Raw genomic sequence first — 21,892 nt, forward strand, 5'->3', positions numbered from 1 at the left:
GTAAAGACTTTGGATTTTCATCACAAGCATCCATCTAGAAAACAACTGTCTACATAAAAGTTGTTGATAACAATGATTTAAGTGATGCTTTTATCAAGATCTAAAATTCCAAGGTGAATACTTTTAACAAGTATATTGTGTTTATATTTTCTTCATTCATATTTTTCTTCTATTTTGTAGCATTTTTAATGGCAGTAATCGAAAACAATTGCTATTCATTTTGATAAAACAATTGATTGTTATCGATTACATATAGACATTAATGTTATGAATTATTAATCGATTGCACAAAAATCCTTCAAGACAGCGATTATTAATTCCTTTTAACGGTAATCATGGCTGTCTCTTAATTCAGTAACTAATGCACGAGTGACTACGATATTAAACTGGGCTTGTTTCAACAAAGCATTGTGTTACTACAAGTAGGCCGACTTTATAAGCTAAACATTTAAATCACATTTTAAAATAAGGTAATCAGAGAAAATAGTGTTATGCCATTAATTGAATAAACATTGTGTAGAATGTTGTAAACAAATTAAAATTTAATTTTGGATGTAACATGGTTTAATCTATATTAAAACGAGATATGAGAAACAATTATGAACCACACTAACAAACGACAACCACTAAACAACAGGCTCCTGAATAAATCTATTTTGAATATACAGAATGAATGATTTGCATCAAAAAGCATAAGGAGCAAAAGAAAGACAGATGATACCAAATGGATATTCAAAACTCATCAGTCGACGAAAAACTGACACCATCATTGCAACAACAAAAAACAACATCAACATAAACTACATTCAGATTCTGCACGCCCCAATCATGCATTGATAAAAGAAAATGTATTATTTTAAAGTTTAGAGTTGATCAATTTTCAAGGGAATGATCCATGTATACTGTTTTCGAAAAATGGGTTTCAACAGAGCAAAAGAACAAGCTGTAAATTATAGTTTTGTTGAAAGCGGCTTAACTCAATACAGTGTCATGTGAATGAAGCACAAACAATAACTATAAAGTAAAAATCGGAAAGTTCCGATCTAAGAGTACTGGCGGTTACTGGAGGCAATCTCAAAATAGATAAATCAAGTTCTTCAAGGATGAAGTATGGTGAGGTTTAAAGGGATCGTAAATATGGATTAATGTATTGCTCACTTGAAAGGGAAAAACGCAATTCTTTAAGGTTATCAATTCAGAATTGCAGTAAGATCTTTGAATATTGATCTATCGGTACTGAAATTGATTTATTTTCTATATAATTTAATGTATTACTATTCAGGTATACACTTATGGTCCGACATATATATTTATAATTTGACATAACATATTTAAGGTCAATCTTTTTCCCAAATTGCTTCTTACATCTTTATACCAAAATCCGCATGAAGTCAACGGATTAATCGTTCAATATATAAGTAAGGAAGAACATTGTTTATTCAGTTTATTCAGTACTTACCATCGATTAGACTTTGAACTAGCTTTTGATAAAGGCGACAATTCGTTAATCTGTCTTCTGAGTCCTGTGCATTTTTTGAGTTATTTTCTATGTTCTTTAATATTAATGTTTACTGTTTGATCTTTCGTCGTGTTGTCAAACTACTCTCTTGGGTTAGAGAAGCACTGAAAATAGTGTTTAACCCCACTACATTCTTTATGTACTCCAGCGGCTATAAGTCATCCAGTGGTTGGGCGGTGCTTTCAATACATATATTTGTCGTTCATTGTCGATGTTTAATAGTCTGTTGGTGTACTATTTTGCATGTTAATCCCTCTGTCATACCTTTGGGACCTTTAAGACCACAATGTAATTGATGAATTTGCCTTTTACCTCATTTTTGAATGTCACTTGATGACCAAAAAATGGTCAAAACTTTGTGTTTTAGTCTTTATTGATAGTTGTCTTGTTGGCAGTCATACCCCAATCGTCTTACCTATATATACATAATCTGAATATTTGTTTGTTTTTAGTGTAAAAATAATTAATGATTTTGATTATCATAGTCAGAAGGTTTGTGAAAAAATGGTAATGTCTTTGCTGGACAGTGTTTATCATGTAAATTTAAAACATAATCTCCTTAATTTAAAATGAGATTGTATTCAGGCAATCTTTGAAACTGAAGTCACTCTTTCTTGTTATCCTCTTGATTCTAATTTAAAATCCGTTCCAATATCTAAGATATATAATGCATTTGTCTGCCTGTCCAAACAGTGGTATTTGCTCTTTAAAACTCGGAGAGTATGAGCAGGGTATAATCAAAACAATTATATGAATCAAAATCAGATTACAATAGCACATGCTAAATAATAAGTATCTGTAATAAACCGGATATAAAATAAGGTCAGTTTCATAGAACATATCTTGTAAAGGCGTATGAATAAACAACATTTGATTCTAACTATGAATCTGTTTATTTTTCAATATTTCAAAAAAGGAATCCGCGTTTGTATCTTTACGAATTTTTTAAACAAAGAATCATCCACAATCTGTTCCCTGTTTGTAGAATAGCTCTCTGATCTGTATTTGGTGACTTTTGTGTTTTGGGGATGGATAGAAACCCCGCTACGTTCGGTCTGTGCTATTGTCAGATGTATTTCTGCTTTGTATCGATCTGACAAGTTCATCCCTTTTCAACTGATTTTTATAGTTTGTTCTTATCATTTTTTTTTTGGTTTTCTATGTTGTGTTTTGTGAACTGTTGTTTGTATGTTTGTCTTTTTTTCTTTTTTAGCCATGGCATTGTCAGTTTATTTTCAACTTATGAGTTTGAATGTCCCTTTCGTATCTTTCGCCTCTCTTGGACTAATACACCACTTTTCCAGGTTAGGATACGGATTGGCGCATTCAAACTAGTTTAACCCTGCCACATTTTGTATGTGCCTGTCCCAAAACAGGAGCCTGAAATCAGTGGTTGTCATTTGTTGTATATCGTATTGGTTTTGAGTTCATTATTTTGTACATAAATCAGGCCGCTAATTTTTTCGTTTGAATTGTTTAACATTTGTCATTTCGGGGCATTTTATAGTTGAATACGCAGTATGCGTTGTGCTCATTGTTGAAGACCGTACGGTGACTTATAATTTCTAAGTCATTTGTCTCTGGTGGAGAGTTGTCTCATCGGAAATCATACCACATCCTCCTGTTTTTATATACACTCATTTTCCAGTATTGTAGTCTAACTCAATATTGTAATGATATTTTATACCACTATTACGATTGCCAAGTTCAGGTAATACACAATTATGACACCTGATTGGATTTTAGTTCATTGATGAATTATCATTAAATTGCTTGCATTGACCATGTAGCTCTTACTGCTGAATACTGTTTCGTAAACAAGATACATTTTGCGGATCTTCTCATTTAATCATTGAAGTTGGTAAAATTTCTTAGATTTCAACAAAAATTATCTTAGAATTATATACAATATAAAAATTGTGGAAACTATGTCATGTTATCAACTGTAGTTTCTTCAGTTTGTTAAATGCACGATTATGGTTTAAGCATTAAGACAGGTCAATCACATTTATACAAGATGTAGAAAAAGTCATAATCTTTCATTATAGTAATCAACATTGATCTATCTGTTACACTCTCAAGTTGTGCCAAGTTTGCACCTTTTAACCTTAGCAAAAGACATAAACATATGTTAAAGTTATATTCAGTGTAACAACGTTCCGGGATTAAGTTTTTTAGTCAATTAACATGGTTCCTTTGAAATGGGTTATCGGATTGCATGCAGGTATGGATATGGTGGGGGAAAATGTAGTTGTTCGTCAATTTGTTTATCTTGAACCCATAGGACGAGTGATATCGTTCCATTTTTGTTTCTTAATATGAACTGACTTTTTACTTTTGTGTATTTTAAATAAACAAGTATTAAGACGTCTTCTGACTCTCAAAACACCCAAAAAAAAAAGGTGGGCAGCAAATTGAGTAATTGATATTATTCGGTAAAGCTTAGTACCATATTTAAATACCACGTATAACTCATAAAAAAAACTTATGGGTTTTTGAAATAGGGTGCATCTCCCTGTTATCCATGTATTCTATTTACAAAAAAAATAACACTTCTTAGGAATTTAGATACAAAAAATTAATACAATCTACATTAGCAAATAAAACAATAAAATGAAGAGATTTTTCCTCATTATGTAATTTTAATTTCATTTTGGTCAAGTTTTGAGATTCTATCTGCGCTGTTACCCAGAAAAGCACTGTAGTCCCATCCACGTCTCAGGCGATTATCAAACTTTACAAATACATTCTCGAAATATATATTTAATATGAAGGACAAATTCATCTATAATGTTACATGTAAATTTGTATTGTTCTTCGACTTTGGCGTTTAATGGTCACTCACCAAGTTCACGATAAGCAACTACTTCTCAATTGTTAATTTAACCGTGAACATATACTTAAAGTGTACTTGTACATTTTGACAGTTGAGTAGGATAATGATTTGATTACGCATTGCATGTTTTCCTTAATCAATTTTCATCGAGTACGTTGAGGACCAAAAGTTTAGGAAACAATATACCCAAAACGTTTCTACTGAAGTCGCGCAGGCCTATGAATCTCCAAGTCATAACAAACTAAAATCATTTGCATCCAGCTTTTGTGCTTGACCTTGAAAATCTTGGATGGAAGTGAGAGTTCTCTAGTTTGTTTTATTAGGTCATTCAACTTTTCTGTGGAAAGACCTATTGTTTTTGTTCTGATGTTAATTATTATTAATATTATTTGTTTTCCTTTTCCGCCAAACACTTTTGTTGCGGTATGAAATTGTTTCGCAAGATTTCGCTTAGATATTTTAGATATTATATCGAACAGATATTTGTCTTTTAAAACTCATCTTGTTAAGCCGAAGACTTTTCATTGTAAGAGTTATCCCTCCAAACACTGTTTTTTCTTGTGAGTGTATCTCTTCCATAACCAAAAAAAGATAAAGACAAAATTCTTTTTCATATTTGTTCGTGAAATCATCAGGAATTTTTGGCTGATTGGATCGAAGCGATTCGGTAAAATCTTATAGGGGTTATCTACCTTTAGCAAATAAATTTGTCGTTGTGATTTTGTTACTCATAAACCGCAAGCCGTATAAACCTTGTCTGTTTATGTAAGGTACTTGCGTCTTAACTAAGAAAATGAGGTCAAGGTCAAAGGTCAAGGTCATAATCTCAATTTTGATTTTTGCTCATTCATGTTTTTTTTGTATTTTCTTTGACAAGTTTAGTGTTATACTCAAAAGAACAAGTGCACAATGTTGGCTGCATTGTGATGAAGAAATGACATAAAAGGTCTGAAACAATCCAATAACATCTGATAGGAGTTATTGCCCCTGAAATGTTATATTTTAAGGTAAATCGATTATTACTTATTATTACAGATTGGTACATGATAAAGCCATACGGTCTTTTGCAAAATGTTGAGGAAGAAGTGATCTTATGTGAACCAGAAGTTGTCATGGTCGCACTTATTTTGTAAAATAGTACGTAGAAATCATATACTTCTTACATCGGCATCCATAAACCTATTAATTTAGACCGGAAGTGGAATTCTATAAAACAAAAACAATAAGATATTTCATTTTTACAGGCATAAGGATATACAAGCTATATATTTTGGGAATCAGTGTAAATAAAGCTATCATTTGAGACCGGAATTGACATATTTTTAACCGGAAGTTTGAAATTATCTTCCTTTTTCAGGCAAAAGTACATAGAAACTATATATTTATGGAATCATTATGAAGAAACCTATGATTTGACGCCAAAAGTCACTTTCAGTAAACCGGAAGTAACTCAATTTTTAGAACGTTGATGTTGAAAGACCTCCAATTGTTATCTGAACAATGGGTTTTCACTTCTCAATTTGTTTTACTTTAACTTGACATTTAAAATGAGATTGTGTATATCCTTGAAGCGCAATGCACAGGGTTATGCAATCAAAACATTATCACGGTCCTCTGTGACACGGATCATTAACAGTCGATCAAATTAATGATAGTGTCTTTAAAATTTCTCAGTGAACATAGTTCAGTTTTGGTTGGGTTTTTGTCGTATTTGTTTGGCAACGGTAGTGTCTCTTTGTCTTTTGACATGACTTTTGATGGAAAATACTTTTTAAATCTTTTTTATTAAGAACAATTTTTATTTGCGTTTTGCATTTCATATATTATATCATCAACTCCACTATCAGTGTTATCGACCTAGGGATGGTAATAATTCATCAAAGAATAATATCTTTTGTACACCAGAAGTTCTTTTCGTGTACGAAAGACTAATCATTTGCTCTCAAAAGATAACAATTTTAAGGCTTAATCAATGACGAAGTGCATTTCTCTCCTAGTTTGAGAAAAAAACATACTTTGAGCTATGTTCAGTTTAAGATTTAGTTGGTCAAGTTTGCAAATTAACTAATGCCTACAAAAAACCTTTATTGATATGATATGCATTGTATTTATACGAAGAATGTTGTTATAGGTCTTTTAGATAGCAATCTCATGACATAAAATTAAAGACATTTGATATGCATATATTTAATATTTTAAGGTTGTTTTTCACAAACATAACCTATTGGATAGCTGCATGGATGATCATTCCATCCACAAGCGTTCTGCCTTCATATCGACTTGCAATAATTTACCCAGTTTTCTCTCCTTCCGCCATTTTGTTCAGGATATTGCCAGTCATTAAATGATATTCCAAGTATTATCAGACGTCCACTTTCACTGTCCTTCAGTCTGGATATCATTCAGGCCTCTCCATACTTCAGCTATGAGAAGAAACAAATGTAAATATATATACAGTAGGTCCAATTTTAACAATAAATGTAATTTTCACCGAACATGTATCATGCCTTTACTTATAACATTGCAACTACATGTTATATAAAAAAAAACATCAGTAAAAAAACAGCGACAGAAAAAGAAAAAGAAATCGTGACACGAGTTGTATGTTTATGAGAATAATTTACCATTTGACACATATAACAACATTCATAAATGGTAAAACAAATATAATTCTATAAAATCATTATCATAATTCTAAGAGTAAATATGCTCTGTTTTAATACGAAAATGTAATATGATCATCAGTAAGACATTATCCATAAAAGACCAAAAGACAAAAAGATAACATCGTCAGGTTATCGTCGTAGGTAAAGAATCTTTCACAAAAAGCAAACACCTCCAAGAACGGAAACCCTCTATGTTAGGCAATCTTAAGTTATAACATTTAACTAAAACAAATAGTTACATGTGTACTATGTTTAAAATAGAAATTACCATTTAATGCTGAAATCAACCATGAATTCTCTGCTACACTTTCAACCTTCACCAAGTAACCACCTTTTTGTTGGCATGCATTCTACAATAAAACATGACATGATTAAGCTTTCTTCGGTTATTGGAAGTTCCAGAACGAAGACATTTCAGATCTCTATCTACAACACCGTGGGGTCTGTAGGTGACTTAAATAATTGTTTAGATGTTTCTCCGATAACACACTGTCAATGGTATCTGTTAGAATTTTTGAACGTATTAAGGAACTTGTATAACCCCACAGTTGGGATTAGTTTAACTACTATTCTTAAATAGTGTTTGTAACAAAACAAAAATACACTGCGCTTTAAATTACTATTAAAAGTTTTTTATTCTATTTCAAACTCACGAAATAACCAGTATAACTGCACTGGAATTGGTCTTTTGGACTCAATAGAGATAATGAATTTAATCACAACAGATTTATGCAATTATTTAAATTACCTTAGCTGTATTCCATGTCACCTTTTTATACACGAACAAATAGCAATGGCCCATAAAAAGCCTCCAGTCCTGTGGACATGTTCCTGTGAATCAAAAGATGTAAAGCTTTAAAGATGGGTGCTTGAAATGTGTTATATCTTCCTGTTGTCCATATATACTACTTTAAAAAAAAATCGAACACTCCTTTTGAGTTTAACTACAAAAAAAAATGATACCATTTATATTAGCTAATAAAACAAAAAAATGTAAATGCTTTATGACTTGTTACCCAGAACACCGATGGGGCCACATACACGTTTCAAGCGATAAGATAAATTTTGCACTTATCAAGTTGTTCACAATCCTTCCACGATGAGATTTAGCCTTCATCTTGAGATACCGGATTTGCACTTACATGAGCAACACGACGGATGCAACATGTGGAACAGGATTTTTCAGAGTACCTGATATCATCGCTGGCTTTAAAAAGCAAACTAGTATATTTCAAATATTCAGTTTGTGCAATTTTTCCTTTGATTTCTCGATAAAAAAGAGTTTTTATCACAGAAGGGTCTGTGTTGATGAGTTTAATCTATTTCTGAATTTGAACAAAAAATTTAAACCTTTAAAATTCTCAATCTTTATTATATGATTTCATATTTTGTTAGACAACACATTCGTAAATAATAATTGTACTTACTTTTCTTCAAAAGCTGTAGTTCTAACTGCATGTCCTTCATTTTCTTCTGAATTCCTTTAATGGATTGTAATCCTTTTTGTTCGGCTTTCTCTAGCATGTCTAGCTTTCCATTAATATTGTTAATTGCTACATGATTCTGATTATTGAGGCTGTGCACTTTGTTTAGTTTCGTTTCCTGTCAGTTATAGTTGTTTCATCATCATCCACATAAAAGGATTTTTGGAAGATTTATCAGATGAATCTTCAGAAAATCTTTTCTCCGTGGCTAATGAGGAGGTTACGGACAATACCGAAAAAAGGAAGACGCAAAGAAGCATTTTGTCAAGCAAGAACATATGCAAACCTGATTAAGATGCACTATTTCTATAGTTTCCAGGTACTGATAAGAAAAAATGAAAAAACATCAACGTAACGAGTAATTACGTGTTTTTGTGACAAATATTGTAATTGTATATTGCATAGCCTGATTTACTATTGATGTTTAGTGGAAAAAGAAAAACGTAATTAAATTGCCTTGACTTCTGTTTTAATTGATTGTGTGTATTTACTGTATTCTATTTTAATTCTAATTATTTTTTATAGAAATATTTATTTGTTATGTATTTTTTGGGATAAAGAGTACGATCTCACTTGTTGTCCGTACCTCAGGGTAGAGCGATAACAAACATGTTTAACCCCGCCACATTCTTTATGTGCCTGTCCCAAGTCAGAAGCTTATAGCTCAGTGGTTGTCCTTGGTTCATGTCTGTAATATTTGTTTTTCGTAAATTGTTTTGTTTTAAACTAGATCTTTTTTTTCTCATTTGAATTGTTTCATTGTTTTCATGTTTGGGTCTTTTATAGCCGACAATACGGTATGGGTTATCTCATTGTTGAAGGCCGTACGGTTGTCTATATTTGCTAACATCTACTTCATTTGAACTTTGCTGGATAGTTTTCTCATTGGCAATTATGCCATATCTTCTTATTTTTATATAAGTAATATTTTTTGTACAATATCATTGAATTTGCATCGCTTATTATGCGCTAACATTCTCTGCATGATAGCTAGTTTCGTGTCTTCCGGACTTATAACAAATTGTAACCTATAAAGATGGTGATACTTCAAACTCAATGATAAACTCTATGCAAATAATTACTGAAAAAGTTATTATTTTTTCTTTCCAATTTGTTAATTTTTCTTTTTTTGGTGTATTCTGTATTTCCGGGGTAATAATGATGACTAGCTTGTTGTGTATCTGCTTTCAAACGACCATACAAAGAACAAAATTTCTAGCAAGTTAAGCATAGTTATTTTCAAGTTTATTACAATAAATATTATTGAATACACTTTTGTATTTATTCGAATTACTCAAGATCCATTATGAAAACAGATGTTTCGTTACATTATTTGACAATACCTGTGGTATCAATTAAAAATGCCTTAATGAGTTAATTATACACAATACAAAATATATGACATAAAAATTGAAATAGAGATGTTGAACAATTATTGACAAATAAAACGAACTTCAAACATTTAATAAACATAATGAAACATTATTGCATGCATATTGTAAAAAAGTAAAAAGAAAAAAAGAAACAAACGTTTTTTATGTATAAACTCTTTACCTTATTTGATTTTCAAGTGGTAACTGAATGTCTATTTTTTTCATCGTCATCAAATGTTTCACAATGGTGTTTTCAAGCACAGAAAATGCTTTGAACGAGTTACAGCAAATAAATATTTTATAAAAAAAAAATTTTTTAATAGACCATTTAATGAAATATGAAAACTTCTTGATAAGATTGTGTGAAAATGTAATGTAGAGAGTAGAATAATCATAACTGTCAACAAAATTAGAAGGACCATCAAACATGTCAAAAGCACGTATTTTATCTAGAACATGTAGAAAATTTATAACACTACAAAAATAATGAATACCATTATTTTTATAAGCTTTATTACAAAAGCTAATAAAAAGTTCTTTGATAGTAGTGAGGCAAGTAGTTAGAAGCACTGAAAGATTAGTAGTAGAACACTTACAAGATGCGGAGATACAACGAAATTTAAATGGTTGTTTGTGTTATTTAGGTAACCAGTACATAGTCGGATATGCTTGTTTACAATTTGACTCTATGTGGGGAGTACGGACCTGAATGTAGAGGAATTGATAATTTTGTTGTGTAGAACTTCCGAGTAGAAAATGCGTCACACCATCAATACATTATTTGCTGCTTGGTCTGCGGTACAAACACAAACCGCCTTGCGAGTAGTTGAGGTTTTTTTATTCCAGAAATAAATTATCAATTTCAGAATTATTTTCAAAATGAGATATCCGAACATCACAGTGTTCATAACTTTTATTCAAATAACTGTCTAGAGTTTTTGTCAGATTTTTCACGTTAACACTTTTTTATACAGTAGGCAGACAGAGCGTCTTTAATGACCTGACGACACTGCTTCCAATCTATAATAGATGGAGGACGATATTTAGGTCCTTTCTTAAGAAAATTTTTGCCCTCACGGACATCGACAATGTTGAAGTCTCCTGTAATGATATGACAGCATGTGATGACAAAAGGCTGTAATAATACGGGTGTTTTCATACAACTGGGTAAAAGATGACGTTTTATAACACGATAGATAACAGATCAGCAAGTGTATAATCTATACGATGTTTAATACGGAGATTACAGTTTTTGCGTTTACCATGAAACCTATTATTTCTTAATCGTTTATCGACAATATTAATGACATCGATAGAAGTTTTAGATATGTTGCCCTGTCCCAATATTTTGTGCTTAGAATTTTATAAATTTTAGATTGTGATTATGCTTATCTAAATGTTGGTACAAACTTTTGAATTTTTTAAGTCTTAAAATTTATCGTCCCGTCTGTCCCACATATTGAATACCACACTTGGGCTGGGTTCAAGTTACCACGTAGATAAGATTTTGAGTTTTCAGGTAGGGTCACAGGAAAGGAAAGTGAAAAAGGTTTTACCGTTTTCTGTTGAACTAACAGTATTGTATGAAGTTAATCTAAAACCGGTAAGTCATTTTTGGCATTACACGGGACAAGTTGTGGATATCCACAAACTTAATAAAGTATTGCACCTTTTTATTGTGAAATGTTTATCATGGCGATTGAAACCTTGTTAGATATAAAACCCGTTAAACTATAACTCTGAGCGTGTGTTGATAAGTGTCAACGTAGACTGTTTCCAAATAACAGCAGTTGGTCATGTCCTTAATATGCGTTCTTTTTTGCACTTTTACATCAATCAGCCGTGTATGATAATCCAACATCCTATACAAGTACTGATATTGGACATCTTCAATATACATGTACATGGTTAATGCATCATCGATCTTGTATAACGGACAATATATGTGTTAAAATGAAGTAACAAAAGTATGTGTATTGTATATAAAAAAGTAAAATCACAAAAATATAGATTATACATTCTTCGAAGTAAATATGCATCAGCTGGAATTTATGTTTTTTGTTATAGAACGTATTTGTTGTGAAACATTCTGCGTCCCTTATTTATTTATAAACTATCATTTACAAACATCTTTTCAAAAATATAAAGTGTTGACTTTATTTGTTTTGCTATTACTGTGCATTAAACAAATCTAAATTTTATCAAACCAGCGAGCAAATCTGATAGTTAAAATGTACTCGTATTGTGTTTTACGATATATGTTCCGAAGTTTTAACAAAAATTTATCACTGGACGATAACACTCATTAGTTTAGTGAGAATAAATTGGCTATTTGTGGTGGACATTAAGACATGATACAACACAATTCAGAGTATATATATGGGGACAATGTTTACACATCAATATAAATGCAATCCAAAAGATGACCAAGATAAAGAATAATATCACTGTGGTTTTAAATTTCTTCCAACTGATTAAAAACTCATGTCAGTAATGAATGTCCGTTTTCGTGTACAGAATGAATAAACTAGAATTGTGTGTTTGTCATTCAAAAATGAGACATTAATTACCATGTCCCATGTGCGTGTTTAGAGAATGACACGCTCTCTGCAACTTTAAGAACCTTTGCAACAACTCTTTTAGGGGTCCATTAATTACCTGGTGCGAGGCAAAACTTCTGCGATAATCCACCATTTGTTTTTTTATCTGCAGTTCATATTAACCGTTCTTCCTTCCTGCCGTCCCACATTTCTGAACCTTTATTGCTAATAATTTCTAAACCTTAAGTTGGATGAGTTAATCGCCGCAAGACGTAAAACAAGCATCAACATCTTATTAAATTTGGAGGCGCTTTTTCCTATTTAAAAAAACTGTTCGTACAGATCATTTTCAATACGCATACACCTATTTGTCAATGTGCATATATATGACAATGAAACGATAAGCTTTAATTGCGCGATGACAAAGGGGATTAGATAGTTTCATGGGAGTGGGTTCTTGGTGCGACGTTACGTGTTCAAACTCACAAAACACTACTCTGGCGGGACGTCATTCATGTAATTTCCCTAGACGAAAAAAACCCGCTTGAACGATAATTATCATAAACATTGCCGGCAAGAGGTACGGTCAGTTTGCCATAAATATTTTTTATACCGAAAGCTATTTTATGAGGTCCTAACATTACTTTAAGGTTTCTACTACGTTATGCTGTATTTTTGAACACGTACTTACTAGATTATAAATGTTTGAGAGGCTTGCTTTAAATTGTAATGTTGGTAAATTTTTAATTTCGGTGAAATGAACCAAAAAAGACACAAACATCGGAACCAAAGTATACGGGAAGTAAAGTTAGCATGTCCTGTCTCTTTTTTAAAGATTGAATCATTTCGTCAAAATAAAATAAAACTAATAAATTTTAAAAAAAAACTTTTGTTTTATGGATATATGTGAAATTCTTGAAAAGCATTAGAATTAGTAGGAGGATTTTTCGGTATGTCAATGAATTTGCAGCCCATCAACAATTTATAAAAGATAATTGTCTGATGGTCATCATATAGTTTAAACGTGAGTGTGTACACAGTACCGTAATGTTTATATCTAAAATGCCGCAAGTCTATAAACCAAGCCGTAAAAATAGTATAGTCTATAATAACTTTTTGATTTTTTTCATACGTGGGACATGATTTGATGGTGGTCGTTACTAGTTTTCTTAGATATCAAACCGGTTACTTTTGCTTTATCCCCAACAGTAGATTAATTATATAAACAAAATTAACGAATGATACATGTAGGATAATTACAGGAAAACAGGAAATTCAAAAGCCATGAATCCATATTATCATGTGATTATTGACATAAAATATTAAAAAAAAACAAGCCTATAATAATGTTGTGCAATATTCTTACGTCTTTTCAAAGGAATGATAATATAAAGTTCAGAAAAATAACTTTGATTATAATTTCCCCTTAAATGAGAAGATCAGTAATGTGTTTTCATAACATGAATTTTTATTCATTTGATGAATATTAGAAATGATCATTTCATTTCCATGTGTTTCATGCTGGGAACAATATAAGACAAAATAACCACTGTTTAGTGATGTATTTATGAATTATCCGTTCAGTTAATCTTGTTATTAATTATGAACAACTTAAAAGGGGAAAAAATCATCGACCATCATTGTTTTTGTTTTATAAGCTGAAAATTCAGCATTGTTCATTCATTTCAATAACGGAAAAACGGATGATCAAACTTTTGTTTTCATCTATTTAACAACAGAATAAAAAGAAAGTGGTATTCAGGAAACATATTTTTTTTCATTTTTGAAAACCGCATTTATCGTTTAAGAAGCTTGAAATAAACAGTATTTAATTAAAAAAAAACTATTTTTATCATTGGGTATTATCTAACAATTCATTAGTGAAAATTGTAAGCTTAATATGTGCGTACGAACATGTGGCAGAGTTAAAAGAACAGTTTGATACAATATCTGCAAGAACGTTCAATACAATAAGTTTAGAAACACGAATATGTGTCCATTATGACCCTTCCACAACATCAAATTTCAGTTCTAATTTGACTATGAAGCTTTATTTGGCATACACATTAAACAGTTAACTCATTAATGAAAATATGTACAAAACTCTACTCTACATCCTGTCGTTGTGTTATTGTGCTATAGTAATGTTTGTATTCTTGTCTATCGTTTTTGCTAATGTGCTTTGTCAATATTCCATTTTGTTTTTCTTTGTTCACATATTTGTTTGTTTTTATAGTGATTAAGATTCTAACACAATGTTGACTGCTGTACCCCTATTGTTGACATTTTCACCTATTATGTCTGTTTGTTTTCTTCACACATCGTTGTCAATATAATTTAACGTACAGAGAAATACATGTTTTCGTGACAAATACTAGTATGATTGTAATTTCATATACAATAACCTCTTTTTTTTTACTATTATGTATCGGTGAAAAGATTATGTTTCGTCGGTTGTTATATAAATGATGTAATTTAAATGTTTAAGTCTACTTTAAATTTATTGGGTGTATTTATTTCATTTTAATAAAACATTTTTTTTTTCTTTAATACAAATCTTATAGTTTTAAATCATTTTTTAGGGGGCAGGATCTTAAGATGAACACGTGACGTCCGTACTCAAGTCGGTATCATATTTCTGATCAATGCCGCTGTGTTGGTACAATTTATTGTAGACTATCAGTCTCCACCTGTGAGGTAGTTCCCTGTCTTCCTGACGTAAATAATGCTAATGTAAAAAGCAATAACTGTCCTTTTTCTAGATTTAGATATTTAAGTCTCACATTATAAACTCTATGCAAGTTTTCTCTGTCGTTAACTGGTTTGGACGGGGATGTGCTTTAATTCCTTAATTTTTCCATTTGTTTTATTCTTTCCGGCTTTTAACCCCCAAAGCGTGTGTTTTTTTTTTCTTGTCCGGTATTCTCTTGCTGCTTTTTAAAAATATGTATTTAGCTTCCTATTAAATCTCTTCTTTTGGTTTTTGTGTCAATTTTTCTGTTTGGTTTTGTTTTGCCCCTTTTTGTGATGTTTGCCCATTATTCTGAACTCTGCAAACGCAATCAAGCCCCTCATGGTAATATGGAATATATATTATGCAATCTTGTTCTGTTCCTATGTCATGTCGACATAAGCGTGGACATACATAAAAACAATATATAAATATAAGTGGTGTCATTGCGATCTTTAGAGTAAAAACAATACAAAAAATGTGACAGCATATCAAGATGTACAATCAAGTCAAATACGTAGATATGTTACTATTCGACAATTTCTGTATAAGTTTTGTTGATACTGTTCGCGAGAGTGTCTTACTGAAGTGGTCACTTTATTTCTATTTTGTTTAAATTTGTTCCAATCCGTGGGTCGATTAAACCATTTTCCTTTTGCGTGTATACGGGTTTTCTTTCTAATGAGTTTTATCAAATCGTTATTCAACAAAACAAGGTATGTTTTCTGAAAAGTAACGATTCTTTTGGGAATGTAAATGTTTTCAGCTGCATCTAAGATACGATTTAAAATTATTGAATTAATTTTATCAACAGTATTAAGCATGTTTAGAGCAAATATACTTCCCAAGTTGGTTTTGGTCAATCTGCGCCTATATTCATCAAAATCACCTTGCTTATATAACATTTTTTTTTCTTTTTCAGGAGACAAACAAGCAGGCTTTTGTGCATTTACAAATCCCATTACTGGACAGTGATATCTTATTTGATCTAATAGTGGTGGCCCGACTCCACAATACGGTACAAAATCGAAGTCATCAGTTATTATTAAATCAATCAGTGATGATGATGACTGTTAACTAAAATGAGTGCGATCTTCAATTAGTTGCTCTAAACTGTTATTTGTACAAATATTAGGAATTTGCAATTAGCCACATTTAGTAAGTTATCGTTAAATTTCCTGTTACGAAATTAAGAATTTAAGAATTATCGCAATGATCTGGTTTTCCCTTGAATTGTCTGTTTATCAAATGTATAAAAACTTGTTTACACATGGGTTTTACCGAACATGTAAATCAATCGCAATGTGTTGGCGTAAGCGTTCAGTCTTCGAATCATGTTGTTCAACTTATATGTGTGTTATTAGTTCTCTAATTATTTTTAATAATGAGTAGAATAGAAATTAATCCTGTTCTTCATCCATAGTTTAGAAAGTAGCATGTTAACAATGATGTTTCTTCGAGCGAAGATGTACTATGAGGGGACAGTTTCTGTTTGTTTTGTACCATGATCGATGGTTATCTATCCGAATGTTAAATTAATCCGTTGTTTCTCCCACGTACTGAATGCCACAGGTGTAACTTACATTTTAATACAGAATAGAGTTTTCTGTTCTACAGTTGGAGTTAACGTAGATGGTATAACTTTGTTTTGTAAAGGAGCTGATGAAAGAACTACTACATCATGTACATGTAGAATTAGTAGCTTTATAACAAAAACAAATCGATCTCCCACATTGTTTGTTGCAGCCAGGAGGTGGAGTAGGTTGCTTTGTTGATACAGCTGTTACAAATTTGTCACGAATGTTTTTTTTTTTTTGTTTTTTTTTTTGTTTTTTTTTTTTTTTGGGGGGGGGGGGGGTGGGGGTATCCTGAAGGCCTGACTGGTTGTAAAGAAATTATTTGTTTTCCAATTTTAAACATTCTCCTTAATTTTCTAATTCAAATCTATTGACTCCTTTATTATTATCCTTGTTTTTTTGTGGTCAATCGAAAGCTGTATCTATACTGTTGTTTTCTATCCTCGAACAACTAGATGCTTACGTAGTTGTCAAATTCTAGCATTTTGCAGTCATTTCTGAGCTTTAGCGCTCGAAATATATATTTTTCTAAGTTGCACACGTCTTTTACATTAGTCATATTAGTAGTGATTACTAATTGTTAAAGTTTACAAAAGGAAGCTTACGCCGATAATTTGATTTTATTAAACATTCACGCATATTTGAATATAAAGGACATGATAATATAAAAAGCATTTCATCGCCAATATTATCAATACTCAAAGTATAGATAAGAATACCTTCCCTTTTCTATAACTGGATTATGTGAAGACAGTTTCAATTTAACAATATACTTTTTTCGAAACTTTCGGCTGTTGGTTTACATAAAATATTTGGAAAGATAATTTTGATATCATATATCTAATAAGATATCAAAAGAAACACCAAACATTAGTTTGACAATATCGTACAGTCTCTGTTTAATAACCATAATATGTTCCTTACATACATAATTTTGTGAATACCACAAATCATTTTAACCAAGATTGAACAACTCCTTTCGTATGTTAAAAACCTAGGTTATTTGTTATTTGGATTCTTCAAAAACATATTATATAAATAATGTAACAACCAATTAATATACAATTGCTATTTTTCAAATACTTAATCCAATACTAACATAAATGCTATTTCCTGGTTACTAACATCAGATATCTGCCAAATTCATAATAAAGCCATGATAGTCGGTGTACTTGTATTAACATTTAATTTTTTTTTACAAGAATAAATATGTATTTTTCTACATTTTGAACTTTATTAAAGTCCCGTATTTCAAACTATAACATAGAATACTACTTACATATAACATATAACAAGGACAATAACGTGGCATAATACAGCAATTAAATAAGCAGAGGGTAATGTTATCTGTTTACCCTTCCGGAGCATCTGTGATCACCCCCAGTTTTTGATAGGGTTCGTGTTGCTTGGTCTTTATTTTGCTATGTTGTGTTTTTTGTACTATTGTATGTCTGTTTGTCTTTTTTTTTTAGCCATGGCGTTGTCAGTTTATTTTCGATTTATGAGTTGTAATGTCCCTCTGGTATCTTTCGCCCCTCTCTTCAACTGTCAAACTTCATTTTTTAATTAACTACAGACCGAACACAAAAAAATATTTGGACGATCAACACAACCCTTCAAGAGATTTACGACAAACACATATTGATAATGACACCTTTGATTATCTTCAATCGCTTGAGGATGAAATTGCTAAACTTGTTGATGATGAATTATGTGACTTTAACATGAAATTGAGAATGGAAATGGGGAATATGTCAAAGAGACAACAACCCGACCAAAGAGCAGATAACAGCCGAAGGCCACCAATGGGTCTTCAATGCAGCGAGAAAATCCCGCACCGGAGGTGGGCCTCAGCTGGCTCCTAAATAGAAATGTTTACTAGTTCAGTGAAAATGGACGTCATACTAATCTCCAAAACATAATAAAAAAAAAACACAAGACTAAAAAAGGCCAGAGGCTCCTGACTTGGGACAGGCGCAAAAGATGCGGCGGGGTTTAACATGTTTGTGAGATCTCACCCCCCCCCCCCCCCTATATCTCTAGCCAATATAGAATAAAGAAACACACAGCGAAACGCACAGTAAACTCAGTTTAAAGGATGTCCAAGTTCGATGTCAGATTAGGTAACAAAAGAAACTATGGAAAATGACAATGATACATAAATAAACAAAGGACTACTAGCAGTTACTGACATGCCAGCTCCAGACCTTAAGTAAACTGATTGAAAGATTATATCTTCATCATACCTTTTTTCACATGATGTAACTTGGTTTTACTTGTTAAATTGATAATATATTTATTGTTCAGTAGAGGGATTAAAGCCTGGTTTCTAAACTAGCTTTAGTTCTATTTACAATTCAATCTTAATTGAACGTTTTCAGTTCATATATACTTGTTATAAGAGGGTAATTTTATCTTCGTGTATGCACACTATTGTATTATCTGTATGAGGTCAGTTATATTGTCATTTATATCACGTTTGCGTACGCATGGTTCTTTACTTTTAATACAACACCAGACGGCTAATTGACAAAATTCGGATATTATTGGAAAAGGGTAATTGAAATCATTGGTATCAATTTGTTTAATTTGAAAAGTACAATGTATTCAAAAGACACAAACCCTGAACAAGTACTATTTTGCATATATATATATATATATATATATATATATATATATACAGTTTATTCGCTTCTTTCATTTGTCTTTCAAAATAGGCTTGGTAAGTTTAACATCAGCATTTCTAGAGAGATTCATCGAATTATATGACAGACTCATCGAATTATATTTGTAAAATTCGATACCTTCCTTAATGCTATAAAACGAAGTTTCACCGAAGTAAAACTTTAATTGTCCAGACACCTCCCTTGGTTGTATCATTCCATGTCTTGCTATATTATCCACAATAGGATTTAAAATGTATAGTACACGTATTTACTTGGGTATTTGATATATGATATATTTTTTTAAATGTTTTTAAGGCTTTTCAAGTACTTATTTCTCTTGAAAATTACAAATAGACTTCAAAAAGGATCCAGGCTAGGACAATGTTGATTTCAGATTCTCCGTTGTCATTGTTTTCAACTTCCCACTTTTGATCATTGACGGATACTCTGCTTTATGGAATCGTTTACATTACTCAGTTCACATGTTTGAATACATGTGCGTGTTTATATATACTTTATTATTAACGTGATCATAACACAAACATCTGTCCTGGAAGGGTGATGACGGAAAACGACTGATACCGACACTAGACAATATTTACCTTAACGAGCACTAATCTGATATGATTCTACGTTGTCCATGGTTTCAACTTCCCACTTTTGAGCAGACTGATATCGACACTAGACAATGTTTACCTTTACCAGCACATATTTGTTGACTGAAACGACAAGGATGAGTCTCATATCACGTTTTACTTGCTAATTTTGTGGCAGTTTGGATGATACTACGGTAGTTGTCTGAGTGGGAATTCAACTTATTGTGTTACATTCCCAATTGAAACATTTTAACTGAGTGTGGATTTTCCCGGTATGTGATTCATGCATCGCGGGAGACGTTTACCATGTGCATGCACCTTGTTTAGCTTATAATGAGATTAATGCAGTTTCATTAGTTTTTTTAAGTTTGTATACTCAAATGGATTTTCGGGATTTTCGGGATGAACACCGTTGTTTGTCAATTGTCATTATCCAGTCATCTCTTTCTCGATTGATACATTACCGGATTATACTCTATATATCAGCTAACTATGGTTGCTTTTTGTTTTCAGTAATCATGATGTTACAACACTCTACTGTGTTCCTACCACGAATGGACAAGTAGTGCAGAACCTGATTATCCTTTCGAGGCACTTGAGTTCACTCCCTGTTTGGCATGGTTCGGGTTACTCTTGATTTAAATGCTGTGTCTGGTAGACTGTTGTAGTCTTTTCGTCGCTTTTCGTTTCTGCAATGATTTTGTTGGTCTATCTCCGAGTTATGAGTTTTGATCTCCCTTTAGTATCTTCCGCAATTTATTATAAGGAAACTAATATTGCATAATTCTGCAAAAACCATGAGCATGCCGCAAGTAAGAATCCGCAAGTAACTGTTATATGTCAATAATTTTATCATTCCAATTGTTGTAGGCCGTAAGGAAAGGATAAAATTGGACAACAGAACAAAAACGAAGTATAACGTATGACGATCGCAGAACAGAAACACGATAACTAACTGTTTATTAGTATAAAAGGTGTATCTTTTTCTAAAGCAGATGTTTATCCATACAAGAAATGTTTGAAGCTAGGAGATTTGTTAGACATATTTGTACATATTTGGAGCAACCAACTTGCTTTACCCTGACGTTTATATTGCCGAAAATTTGAAGCTAATAATATGATGGTGACAACTTTGAATTTATAGATATTAGAAATCTTGTAAACATTGCTTAAAAATAGTTTTCAATGCATACAATGTACTATTAGAATTATATATGCGGAACAACATGCTTGTGGACTTGGAAAATTGAAATATAGTACAACTAGTGAAGAATGTTTTACGGAGCTAAGCGCCTTGAAAAAACAGCATCCCAAATCAAAAAAGGGAGGAGAATTTATTTTTTAAAATAAAAGATAATTTCATTAACATATTTACATTTCTTACTAGATACATCAAATACCGATACCTTATCCCGGCCTCGTTAAAATTAGCATTGATCATATATTATGGTTAATTGTGTTAGTGCAAACATTTGAATTAATCCGGATATAATTATGTCTTTACCTGAATGATTTTTTCTAATTTCTAATCTAGGCTGGGAGAATTTATTGTATTGTATTTCACGAACGACGTCTCAGTCCTTACAAAGATGGATCGTCCTGGTAGCTCTCACAGAGACAGGTTATACACCACTAGACGTTGTAAACTGATAATGCAAATTCTTCTCTACAGAGCACTTTCTCATTGGTTTAGAAATTCAGTGTTGACAGAACAGTTACATAAAGGCAACAGTAGTATACCGCTGTTCATAATTCATAAATCGATTGAGAAAAAAACAAATCCGGGTTACAAACTAGAACTGAGGGAAACACATCAAATATAAGAGGAGAACTACAACACAACAGAAACACAACATTAAAATGTAACACACACAGAAAAGAACTATAATATAACAATGGCCATT

The 21,892-nt window shown here is 31.8% G+C and overlaps 1 protein-coding gene across 2 annotated transcripts in view; it reads right to left on the reverse strand.

Annotated features, from left to right (window-relative positions):
- Positions 1-6,556: 6,556 nt before the first annotated feature.
- LOC127723642 (perlucin-like protein) overlaps positions 6,557-21,892 on the reverse strand; it is a 37,276-nt gene continuing 21,940 nt past the window's right edge. The window contains exons 4-5 of one of the 2 annotated variants that reach the window (XM_052230342.1): positions 7,290-7,335; positions 6,557-6,778 (exon numbers count right to left, since the gene is read on the reverse strand). In XM_052230342.1, the coding sequence (XP_052086302.1) occupies positions 6,732-6,778; positions 7,290-7,335 (93 nt within the window). In that variant the 3' untranslated portion in view covers positions 6,557-6,731. The remainder of the gene's footprint in view (positions 6,779-7,289; positions 7,336-21,892) is intronic. The other variant, XM_052230341.1, reaches the window with a different exon arrangement.

Source organism: Mytilus californianus, unplaced genomic scaffold (assembly GCF_021869535.1).
Source record: "Mytilus californianus isolate M0D057914Y unplaced genomic scaffold, xbMytCali1.0.p SCAF_13, whole genome shotgun sequence".
Classification (NCBI taxonomy): domain Eukaryota; kingdom Metazoa; phylum Mollusca; class Bivalvia; order Mytilida; family Mytilidae; genus Mytilus; species Mytilus californianus.